Raw genomic sequence first — 12343 nt, 5'->3', positions numbered from 1 at the left:
AGAATGGCTTTCCTGTCATTGGATGGTTTTGGCACCTTTGTCGCAAATCATTTGCGTGTGTATAATGGTGTGTAGGTCTCTTTCTGTGTCTCGATTCTCTCTTCTATTCATTGCTCTGTCTCTCTGTCCTTTTGAATTCCACGTCATCATCACTGCAGCTTTATATATAGCAAGCCTCAAAGCCGTGTTGAGGGATTCCTCTGTTGTTTTTCAAAGTTGTTCTGGCAGTTGTACATTCTTTGTGTTTCCACATAAATTTTAAAATCAGTTTATTTCCACAAAATACCTGCAGGCCAATATTATCAATGTGGAACATTAAAAACTTTTGTGTATGACTTTTCATTTATTCAGTCTTTAATTTCTCTCAGTATGTTTTATACTCAATATAGGGGTCGTGGTTGTCTTTTGTTAAATTTTTGTAAGTTATGTTGCTGGGCATTGTTTTGAACAGTGTCTTAGATTTTATTATCCAATAAACTGTTATTATATGGAAATGCAGTTGGTTTTAATATTGCTGAGTTGATTTATTAGTTCTTTGTAGTTTCTTCAGGGTTTTTTAAAAAAAATGTGTACAATGGCATTGTCTATGAATAAAGACGGCTTTCTTTCCATTCTGTATGACTTTTATTGCTTTTTCTGGTCTTATTCCACTGCCAAGACCTCCAATAAAATATTGAATAGCAGTAATGATTTTGGGCATCTTGCCTTATTCTTGATCTTAGGGGAAAAGCATTTATTATTTCACTTGTAAAATACGGTGTTAGCTGAAGATTGTAGATGCTTATCACGTTGAGGAAGTTTTTATACATTCCCACTTTTAATCATGAATAGATGTTGACTTTTGACAAAGTATTTGTCAATATCCATGAAATGATCACTACTTTTTCTGAATCTGTTAATGGGTGAATGGCAATGAATTTTCTAACTGAAACTAACCTCGCATTCCTGAGACAAACTTCTGTTGGTCACGGTGTATTAATCTCGATGTATATTGCTGCATTCATTCTGCTAATGTTTGGTTAAGGATATGTGTAATTATGTTCAGGAGAGATGTTGTGTGTTATACCCTGTTCTGTAATGTCTTTGTTTGAGTTTGATAATAGGGGTAAGGTGGCTTCAGAAGGTGTGGGAAGTTTACCACCTTGCTGTTATTTGAAGTGTTTGTGTGATTATTACCTTGCTTTGTTGTTTAAGTGTTGGTGAGAATTTGCCTCTGAAGCCATCGTGGGATGAAATTTTTATTTTTTGTGGGAAGTTTAAAAATTACAGATTCAGTTTATTTAGTGAGTAAAGGGACATTCACATTTTCTATTTTTCTTTTGTTAGTCTTGATAAATTGGAGTTTTTCAAGGGATTTGTTTATTTCTGCTAAGCTGAAATATATTTGTGTATATATCTCCACTAATTTTCATATCTGTAAGATCTGTAGTCATAACTTTTTTACATGTTTGATACTGGAGATTTCTTTAAATTTTTTTCTTGTTAAGTTTAATCAGTTGTGTTATTTATTTCAGAAAAATCATGTCCATTTTATGTTTCATTGTCTCCTGTTTTTATCTTTATTTACTTTTATTAGCTTAGGATTTTATTTTTCATCCCTTCTTAAGGTAGAAGGATTGATTTTCCACATTGTTCTTTTTTTTTTAAGATTTTATTTATTTGTCTTTAGAGGGGAAGGGAAGGAGAGAGGGAGAGAAACATCAATGTATGGTTGCGTCTTGTGAGTCCCCTGCTGGGAACTGGCCTGCAACCCAGGCATGTGCCCTGCCTGGGAATCGAACTGCGATCCTGTGGTTCGCACACCCCCGCTCAATCCACTGAGCTACGCCAGCCAGGGCCCACATTGTTCTTGAATGTAGGCATTTAAATGTGAAAATTTCTAATGACTACTTAACTTGCATCCCACACATTTTGATGTGTAGTATTTTCCTTATACTTCTTTTAATTTTTTTTTGTGTGTGATTAGGGCATAGGTGTTGAATTTTAACTCAGGTGTTATTTAAAATGTGTTTTAAAAGTTTCAAATGGTTGGGGATTTTCTACTTGTAATATTACTATGTTTTTCTAGTTCAGTCAGAGAACGTATGTATTCTGTATTTTATCAGTACTTCGAGGTTTATTAGACTTGTTTCATTGCCCCAAGTGCGGGCTGTTTAGCAAATGACCCAGAGCAGGACAGCGAGTCACCTGCTGTGGCTGGGGGCAGTGTTCTCTAAATGGCAGATCAAGTAGGTTGATGGTGTGGCTCAAATATCCTGTATTGCTTGATTTCTGATATTATTTTATTATTTACTAAGCTAGGGGTGGAACAGTTTCTCACTATGATTAGAACTTGCCTGTTTCCCATTAATTTTGTCAATTTTTATTTAACGTATTGAATTTTGAGATCGTTTTTGTGCACGCGCATTTGTGGTATGTCTTCTTGATGAAGTGACCCTGTCATCATTATGAAATGTCCTTTATTTCTGCTAATCTTTATCTTGAAATCTGCCTTGTTATTAATATAGCTACAAGAGCTTCCTTATGCTAATGTCTACTTGGCATATCTTCTTTTTACCATTTTTTTACCTGTCCGTGCATTCAACTTTGTTGTTTATTAATAGCATATGACTGAGTCCATTTATGTGTGGCCTAATTAACCTATTTGGGTTTAAGCCTCCCGTATTGGTTTTGTCCTGTTTGTTCTTTGTTCTTCTATTCTTCCTTTACTTTTCAGTGAGTTCACTTTTTTTAGTATTCCATTTTGTCTCCGCCATTGATTTTTTATTACTCCTCTTTGTATGTGTATTTTTGGTTTTTATCATAGAGAGTATAGCATGTGTTTTGAATTTATCATTGTATCTACCTTTTCATAAACTATATAAGAACCTTACAATGCTAGATTCCTACTCACCACTTTTTTGCTCCTGTGTCCTTGTTATATTTTAATTCTACCTTCACCATGAACCCAATATACAACTTTTAATTTATGAAACTAATAGCCTGTAAAATTTAAAGAAATATAACATTTTACTTAACACATATGTGCATAAATATATATATATATGAGGGTGTATATGTGTATGACTTTTTTATGTCTTGTTTATACCATCACGCTTATTATCAATTTTGATTTTCTTTATTTTTTTTCAGAACTGAGTTTTTAATCTTATGCCATTTTCCTGTAAGTTCCATAGGCTAAATAAATTTCAACATTTCTTGTAATGCAGGTTTGTTGAAGAAGAATTCTTCATGTTTTGTGTTTCTGAAAATGTCTCTATTTTGCCTTCATTTTTGATGAGTGGAGAAGTCTACATTGATAGTTTCCAACCCCCCCACCCCGACACTTCAAATAAGTTGTTCCATTTCTTCAGGACTCCATTTTTTCCTCCTGGCATGTCATCCATCTTTCTTACTGTTTCCCTCCATGTGTCTCTCTCTCTTTTTTTGCTGCTTTCATGATTTCCTCTTAATGGTGTGCCGGAGTGTGGTTTTCTCTCTTTTATCCTGCTCGGGGCTCATTGAAATTCTTGGGAATATGGATTGAATTTCCTTTCAGTTTTGGACAATGTTAGCCGTTCGTTACCTGTTCTAATAGTTCTTCCACTCCATTTTCTCTTCGTTCACATTCTGGGAGTCTGGTTGCATCCTCTTAGACTGTTGGATACCTGTTTCAAATCTGCCTGCAGCATTTTAATTTATAGAAGTGACCTAGTGACAAGAGGGTGAGACCAATGCCATTGGGAGAGAAGTTTATCATTTTTAGTTTCCAAGAGGGGAAGCCGAGCCCTGTCACCCAGGGCTACATGGGGAAACTTCAGGCTTTGGTCAGGAGTCAGGATCGGCTAGTTTGCATAGCGTGGCAGAGCTCTAGGCTATTGGGCTTGGTTGGAATTAGATAAAGGATATGGAGTCAGGATCGGTTGGTCCGCATATGAAAAGTATCCTCCTGAACGCCTCATCATTGTTTTTATTTTCCATCTTGCATATACCCGGTTGTCTCTCTGTGAATAGTTTGCATTTCTTTGCCAAAATCCCCTTCATTTTATACAAGTGGATCACCTTTTGCATTGAATCCTTCAGCATACTTTCAGTTGTTTTTAGGTTTCTGTTTGAATTCCCCACCCCCCACCCCATCTGGGCTATTTCTGGGTAGGGTCCTTTTGACTGCTTCCTCACTTGATGTGGGGTGACATTTTCTTGCCTCATATTTTTTTTTTGCTGTGTGCGCAAGAGCTGTAGAGACTAAGGTGAGTAGTGTTTTTACCTGGGTAGAGAGGGCTTGCCCATTCTTCCGTTAGGTTACCGATGTGTGGGGCTGTCACTGCAGTGGGCAGTTGAGCTGAGATTCAGCATCCTTGTTACTGTAATGAGGTTTTGTTCATCACAGGCTTCCTGTGGTTTGTGGAGAGCACAGAGCCTTCTCCGGAAGTTCTCCTGCCCCACCCCGCATACATGATGAGCACCACACACGTCAGGGCTGCGCCTTCAGCCCTGTGCCCAGACTGCCAGTTGAGTGCTTGGCGATGTCCCCTGGGAAGGAGTTGAGGGTGGCTTCAGACTTCCTTGTGTGTCCATCTTCTGGGGATCCTAAAACAGCCCACCATCCCACTTAAGACTTTGTTAAAATTCTGTTTAACAACCCCCGTCACTGATGTCTTCCTCTTTGTCCTCCTGCTTCACAAACGGTGGAAAGCAGCCTCATGTCCCTGTGCGCATGTGCATGTGTGAGCCTGAAACTTGGCCCATTTTGGCTCATTAGGGTTCTTTGCGTCTTCAGGTCTTAGATGGTCATTAAAAACAGCAACAACAGATTCTGTAGGTTCTCCACTGTGTTCTTCTAAGGGCAAGACGGATGTTGTCTTAACTTTCTATTTTCTAAGCTGGAGCAGCACTTCTCTAAGGGTTAATGCTTTGAATTCACTTTTCTTGGAGGGTATAATCCTGCTTCTGACTAAATCTTTGCTTACTTTCTCTCTGAAACAACTCTCTGGTGGGCAGAAGAAAGAAGTTCATATAAAGTCTTCATGGCTAGTAAAATCAAGCAACATGCTTTTATCATCTCTGGAAAAATGTATGATTCATAGATTTGCACTTAAGGGTTTTTGCCAGCAAACCTACGAGACACCGATGATGACATCCATGTTTCTGTAACTTTGGAAAAGTCTTTTGTTTGGCGCTTTCCAATTCCCACAGTAAAACTCAGTGCAGGAGTTGTAATGCGCTGATTTGGTTTGTTTATTTTCCTTTTTAACATTCCTCTTTGAAGAGCAGGAGAATACTTCTGATTGTTACTACCACAAGTCTGGTAGCTGCTTCTTAGTTTTTTCTTTTCATTTCCTCTGTTTACAATAATAGCTCATTAATTGGACATTTCATAACCGTCTTGTAGATGTTTGTCTTCACTCTTGTACCTTTGTATATTTTCTTAATTTGTGGGTTCATTGATCTGTCACGTAAAATATAAAGAGAACACATGTCTTCCATATGCTTTGATAGAACTGCATGAACTGCAGTTGAAGGAGAATGAATGGATGCGGGGTCAAATGTAAACACAGATAACGGCTCCCTGGACTGCCTCTCCTGTGCAAGCCTGCGGAGTGCCTGGTGCATGGTGGGACGTGTTTTTTAACGAGTGAATGAAAGCAGTGAGCTAGTGCTCTTTGAATAATTACAGTTTTAAGTAAAGAGGGACAGACTATTCCGGCAAGTTACTTTCTTTTACCTGGCTCATTTTTTCTTCTTGAAGTTCCTACTGTTGCCTTTGCATTCACCAAGAATCAACTTTGCTTTGCTGGCGTGGTGAACCATTCCTAGCTCCGCACCGTGCCTGAGGCATGTGTGGGGTACTCAGATGTTAGTTTGGTCGAAACGAGTTACTATATGAAGACAAGAATGCTGTGTCCTCATTCGGGCCAGTATAAGGCATTGCAGTGATATTGGGAACTGAGAACCCCGAGTTGGGACTTTCTCAGTTGTACTTCTAGCTGTAGTGACTAATCTAGTGACCTCAACTCCTCCACTAAACAAAGATGATGTAATAACTCTTTCTTTTTTTAATGTAAATGTGGATAATCTAGTGCATCGTTGTAAAATTATCTGTTGTTTCCTGTCCTTACATTCACCGTGTTGTCGCCTGTGCTCATTAAACTTTATAAATAACGAATGTCTTTGTTTCAAAAACTAGCGCACTGCGATAGGTTGGTTTAACAGTGAGATGCTGTTAATACTGTAGTTTGACATGTGTGCAGTGTTTCCTAAAGTCTCCTTTTTTGCTTAATAATTTCCTAGGTATTGATTACTGAAAACAAGAAACTTGAAGGCTTTAACATGGTAAAAACACGTGTTACGTGCACTACGTTTTATTTTCTCTGCATGCGTGCTTTAGAGATAGGAGCTCCATGAGGAAGCAGGGGGTGTGAGCCCTGTTTGTGATAGGATGGAAACGAGCTTTATATCGCACCAGTGACTGGTCCCCGTGAGCAGCGTGTTGCTAATGTGAAGGGTTCTGGAGAACTTGCAGTGCCATGAATTAATTCTCAACAGGGGAATTGTTTTTTGAGTTTCCATGTTATTATTTGTCAAAATGTAAACAGAAATAGAATTCCTTCCTGGTAGGTGATATATTTCTACTTAATCTCTCATCTCTCAACAAATTTGTTTTCTGTGAGATTCCACACGGGGCTGGATCGCTCAGGTCTGACGCATTGTGCCTGGAGGCAAGTCCTGTAATAAAACTTTAGTTTTTATGCCACACAGGCTTTTTATCCAGACGTGACATGGCTGTTTCAGCTGAAGCCTTTGACAGTTGCTTTTTTCCTTCCTTCAGTGTCTGTAATTCCAGTTCCTAACTCAGCACCTTTTTTTCTTGTGTTCCAAGTTCCTAGAACCAGTCATCCTTTCTCTTCCCCAGCATCTGTCTTTGCTGCTCTCTATGATACCTGGTTAAGAATATCCAGCCACCTACCTGCAAGTATTATTTCTCCTCTCATATCAATGGTCAACCTTAGGGGAAAACTGAAAGGGAACTAGAAAGCACAAGGAATTTCATCAGGCCAAGTGTATGATGCTGTCAGTATAAATATAATACGGAGCCCTGATTTGCTGCAGTTGTTTTTGGCTTTCATGGAATTAATTCCTTTACTGGTTACGAGGCTGTCTTGTAATCACTCTGCCTTTTGTTCTTTGAGTGACAGCTTGCTTACTCAGTATCTGTCGTCCATAGCATGTAGAAACGCCTCTTGAATGTGTCTCCAGAGTATCATTTCCCCCCTCATTTTGCCATTCCATCTCATCTTCTCAGTCTTCCCATGAATCCTTGCAGCCAGCTCTTCCCTTTCTTCAGTCCACTATTCACCCAGCAGCTAGCATTTACATACACACTTAATCTAATCTTGTTATTCTCCTGCTAAAAAACTGCTGGTGACCTGTAGGATGAACCAGATCCTTAGCATGGCCCTGTGTGGCTGGACCCCCGGCTGTCTGACCAGCTTCCGTTGTGCCTGGGTTACAGGATCAGTGATGAGGCCAAACCCAGTTTCCCAGTGTGTGTCATTTCTGTCCTGGGCACCTTCCCGGCTTAGCAGACAGTTCCCACTTTGTTGCTCTTGACATTGCTCATTCATCCTTCAGGCCTCAGACTAACTGTGTCTTCTGCAGGGAAGCCTAACATCCAGGCTTCGGTCAGTCTTTTCTCTTTCTTACTGTCATTGCACCTTGAAATGCCGAGGTTGCCTTCTGAGCCAGGCCGCAGGGTAACCCACACGTCTTCTCGACAATTTAAAACAAAATTTAAAAGATACTATTTATTTTTAGAGGAGAAGGGAAGGAGAAAGAGAGGGAGAGAAACATCAGTGTGTGGTTGCCTCTCCTGCACCTCCTACTGGGGACCTGGCCGGCAGCCCAGGTATGTACCCTGACCGGGAATTGAACCGGTGACCCTTTGGTTTGCAGGCCAGTGCACAATCCACTGAGCCACACCAGCCAGTGTGACCACAGCAATTGAACACGTATGGAGTTGAAGGCTCTTGTATTTTGGCATACATCTTCTGATGTGTCCTTATCACTTCTTTTTCTCCTGGGTAGCTGGCTTTACTCATTTATCATTCTCTGATTCCTTTGCAATGCTCTGTATAATTGAAATTACTTTGTTATTTGTAGTTTATTTACCTTCTGCTTTCTCTGCTAGACAGTAAGCCCTTTGTGGGTGGTATTCCCAGCCCAGCGCCTGGTGCCTGGTAGGGTATTCAATAATTAAATCCTGACCCTCTGGTACAGCACCTAAAGGTTAGCAGACGGTCACTCAGTGTTTGTTGAACTGAATGTTTGTAAACGCTGCATTCTTTTCCCACGACCTTGGTTGCCACTTTTGACCTTATCTCTGCTAGTTCACATATCTCTGCTAGTTTTGCCATTTCTGGATTGTAAAAGCTGTCAACTTTTTACTATGTATTTGTGATATTTTATTTTACATTCCGTACTTTTGTCCCCTTAAATTACATATTAAATGTTTGAATATGTATAACTTTTAGAGAGGTTTGTACATGTTTTTTTTTTCTCTACAAGAATGGAGCACCTTTGCAGAGCTGAGACCCTCATACATAAATATTGTTACGCCACTTAAGTGATGTAGAGAAAGACATCTGTACCATTTTAAGTTTTTTCTCACAATTTTCATTGATTCCCCTGGATACTAAGTGAGGTATACTAAAAATAGGGGCCAGTGTCTTCACGTCCCAGTCAAGAACTTCTGGAAGCAGCCCGACTGTCTGGGCGTCCTGCTTCAGCTCCTGTCCCACTAGGAGCCGTGTGCGGCAGAGCCGGGGAGGTGGCCCCTTGCCTCCGTGCTGCCTGGCGCCAAGTCGGTGGTCAAGCTGGGCCAGTGCAAGATGACAAAGAGGCCTGCTGCTGTTCAGGGATGGGGTTGGGGAGAGTGGGTGATGTTTGTTCCCGTAGAATTCGTAGTCTGGAGAAATGGTCATGGCTGAGAGAGCCTGTCAGTTGCAGCTAGAGTTACTGTGTAGTGAACTTGAAGCAGGGAACTTCAGCTTCATCATGGCCAGGAGGGAAGGAGGCCTGCCGCCCGTGGGAGTGGGCGCTGGGGGCAGGGCTTTGGCAGAGTGCTTTGGGGGGGGATGCTCTATACTTTATAAAGATTGTGCCGCTTATTGAATTACCGTTAATTCTTACAGCTTGCTTTCGTTGAAAAAGATCCAATAGTTACAAAAACGAGGTGGAATACTGTGACAGGAATGATAACTTTAAAAAAAGCATATTCAATATCCAATGGTAATTAGCATTTACTTTCCTTTTCAGCCATCAATTTTTATTTCCAGTTTCTTGTATTTTGGGGTGTTTTGCCTTTTAATCCATGTCAAAAAAGTTTTACTTTTAATACTTTTCATCACATAGATTAGTTTCCGTGGAGAAACCACCCACCTCTTTTTACCTAGAATGCCTTTGCAGTATTCAGAGTTTTCTGGCAGAATTTCCTTACGTCTGCATAAACTGATCTGAGAAAGGTTGACCTTGGCCCTGAGGACCAGTCGGGGTAGAAACAGACCAAATGGTGAACAGCACTGTCCTGGGGGAGGAATCAGAATGGGGCAAAAGTGGGACTTTTTGGTTTTGTAACAGTAAATATGTGTTTCTTTTATAAATGCCAATGTAATCATTGCTACCACCTCGCACTGAACTAGGATGGCTACTTTAAAAAAACAGAGAGCATAAGTGTTGGTGAAGATGTGGAGAAAAGGAACCCTTGGGCAGCTTCTGTAGAAAAGAGTATGGCAGTTCCTCAAAAAATTGAAAGTAGAATTAGCATGTGACCCAGTGTGAGGCAAAACCCCGCTCTTCCTACTTAGAGAATGCATCTCTGCTTCCAGTGTTTGGGTTTTTCGGTACCACGCCGCTCTGCAGTTCTCCGTGGAGACCGGCCGAGCGTCCTGTAGTTTCACTCAGTTCCGACACTAACTAGAGCAGATGCCGCAGATTAAGGGCTCGGTCCCGCAGGCTGCCCTCTCCCCCTGGGGATGCCCTTTGCAAGTGCGGGTCGTCGCCGGAGCTTTGGGCTGATGGGTGGTAAAGTGAGGCTTCCTGTGACCCTTCCGGGTTCAGTCAGACATTGGGGTGTCTCACAGAACTCAGAGAAAGTTCATTTACTATTGCGGGTTTAATACAGAGGAGAATATTGTAAAGGATCTAAATTAATAGCCAGATGAAGAGACACACTGGGCAAGGTGTGGGGGAGGGGCCTGGAGCTTCCGTGTTCTCTCAGGGCATGCCACCCTCCCAGCGCCTGCCCGCGTTCCCCGGTCTAGAAGCTGCCCAGGTCCTAGGGGTGTTGATGGAGGCTTCATTGTGTGGCAAATGGTGGGTTAAATTATTGGCCATTGGTGACCGACCTCGGTCTCCAGTCCCTCTCCCAGCCTCGTAGGGGAGGATGGGCCGGACAGTTCCCGGTTCTAATCACATGATGGGTTCCCTTGGCAACCTGGCCCCATCATGAGGTTGTTCAGGAGTGAGCCCCATCATTTTGTTAGTGTGTAAAATGTTACAGTGATTTCAAGGGCTTTTAAGGAGCTTTGTGTCGGGAAATGGGATGAGAGACCAAATATGTATTTATTATGTGTACCTGAAAGAATTGGACACAAGGCCTTGAGGAGATACTTGTATACCTGTATTAATAGCAGCCCAAAGGTGGAAGCATGGAGGGCTGAATGGATAAGCAAAGTGCACACAGGAGAATATTACATAGCCTTAGAAAAGAAGGAAATATTGATATATGCTGCTATGCCGATGATGAAAAGGGAGGATGTTATCCCATTGAAGTAAGCCAGTCACAAAAAGAGAAATACGGTGTGACTCTGCTTATAAGCGTTACCTGAAGTAGTCACGGTCATGCACTCAGAGTAGAAAGGCAGCCGTCTGGTGCTGGGGGAAGGGCAGTTCGTGCTAATGGGCACAGAGTTTCAGTTTTATGAGATGGAGAATTCTGGAGCTTGGTTTCCCAGCACTGCTGAACTGTATAGTTAAAATGGTTAAGATCATAAATTTTATGATGTATACTTGATCACAATTTAAACATTTTCAAACACAACGTAATCGCTCCTGTGAAACATTGGGAAGTAGAGAACGAGGCTGTTTCCCACCCCCAAGGCGTGACCTGCTCTGTCCCCGTGTCTTTCAGGCCCGGTGTCCCCCTGACCATGCAGGCGTTCTCAGAGGAGGAACGGAGGCGGTGGCTGGAAGCTCTGGGCGGAAAAGAAGCTGTAAGAATCATCAGTGCTCGAATTGTATTTGGACCCCTTTAAGGTCGACCTGTGTTCATTTTTTACGGCCCTTAAAAAATAGTGGCGGCTGAACCTGGTGCTCGAATTACTCTCAGAAGCCTTCAGTATTCTAGTAATTTGGCTTGAGGCAGCAGCAGCGCGTGCAAGACTGGTGTATCATTAGTTTTTATTTTTGCTCTTTCATGACTTTGCCTCTCAGATTCGCCTTGCTTGACGAAGTCATCTGAGGTTGCCATTTCTCGTTGCCTGCCTCACAGCGCTTTGAGAGAGAAATGCAATAAAGACTTGCAGTTTGTTTTGGTCTTGGTGGAGGTAGAACAGGAAATAGGAGGCAGGGCAGGCAATCCTAGAAGTGACTGCTGTAACTGTGTTGCTTGATTTCACAGTTTACGGGTTAGCCTAATGGAATACTCTGTGCTATGCTATGCAGCCTTAGTGAAGGGGTGTGTCTGTACTCGTAACCATTTGAGGAATAAGTTAAAGTCAGGGCTATAGATCTGGCGGCACAGACATTACGCCTGTTTGCCCTTTTATCCAAACACTACTTTCATTTTCCTGGACTGCCGGCCTTGGGGAGTTGAGAACTGGGCAGGTCATGTGTTGAATTGGGGACTCTGAGGAAAACCACAGAACACACCATAGAACCAGTTTAAATACACTTTGCTTAAAGTAGTGAGACTCTGGGCCAGTCGCCAGTGCAGGTGCCAGGTGGGCTCTCTGGAAAGCCCTGGCCACCCTAGCAGGTTTTAAAGACGGGAAAGGGCGGAGTTTGCAAAGTGGAAGAGGTACCATAGGCATCCTATGTAGTAAGCAGAGGGGGTGTCAGGAGAGCTGATGAAACAGACCGTGCTGCTTGGCACTGAGGGGGTGCGCAGAGCAGGTCGGCGGGGAGGGCACCGAGCCGAGTGCATGTGGTGAGCTCAATATGCTGTTTCAGAAATGAGAACCCGACTTACCAATTTCAAAGTAGATCCCATACAGGGAATGTACCACCCATGTGGGAAAAAAGTAGTGATCAGATTTCTGGCTTGTTTTATTATATTTATCAGCATTTAGCCTCCGTAGTTATAGTT

At 42.0% G+C, this 12343-nt stretch overlaps 1 protein-coding gene across 2 annotated transcripts in view; it reads left to right on the top strand.

Moving 5' to 3' along the window:
* Nucleotides 1-12343, top strand: part of ARHGAP10 (Rho GTPase activating protein 10) — a 243242-nt gene that overhangs the window by 112770 nt on the left and 118129 nt on the right. For both annotated transcript variants that reach the window (XM_037058430.1, XM_037058431.1), the window contains exon 11: nt 11168-11249. In XM_037058430.1, coding sequence (XP_036914325.1) covers nt 11168-11249 — 82 coding nt within the window. The remainder of the gene's footprint in view (nt 1-11167; nt 11250-12343) is intronic.

This window comes from Sturnira hondurensis, unplaced genomic scaffold (assembly GCF_014824575.4).
Source record: "Sturnira hondurensis isolate 20B ecotype Veracruz unplaced genomic scaffold, ASM1482457v3 Scaffold0010128, whole genome shotgun sequence".
In the NCBI taxonomy this organism is placed as follows: Eukaryota; Metazoa; Chordata; class Mammalia; order Chiroptera; family Phyllostomidae; genus Sturnira; species Sturnira hondurensis.
Note: the sequence above shows the minus strand (reverse complement) of the source record. Positions and strands in the feature narration are given on the sequence as shown.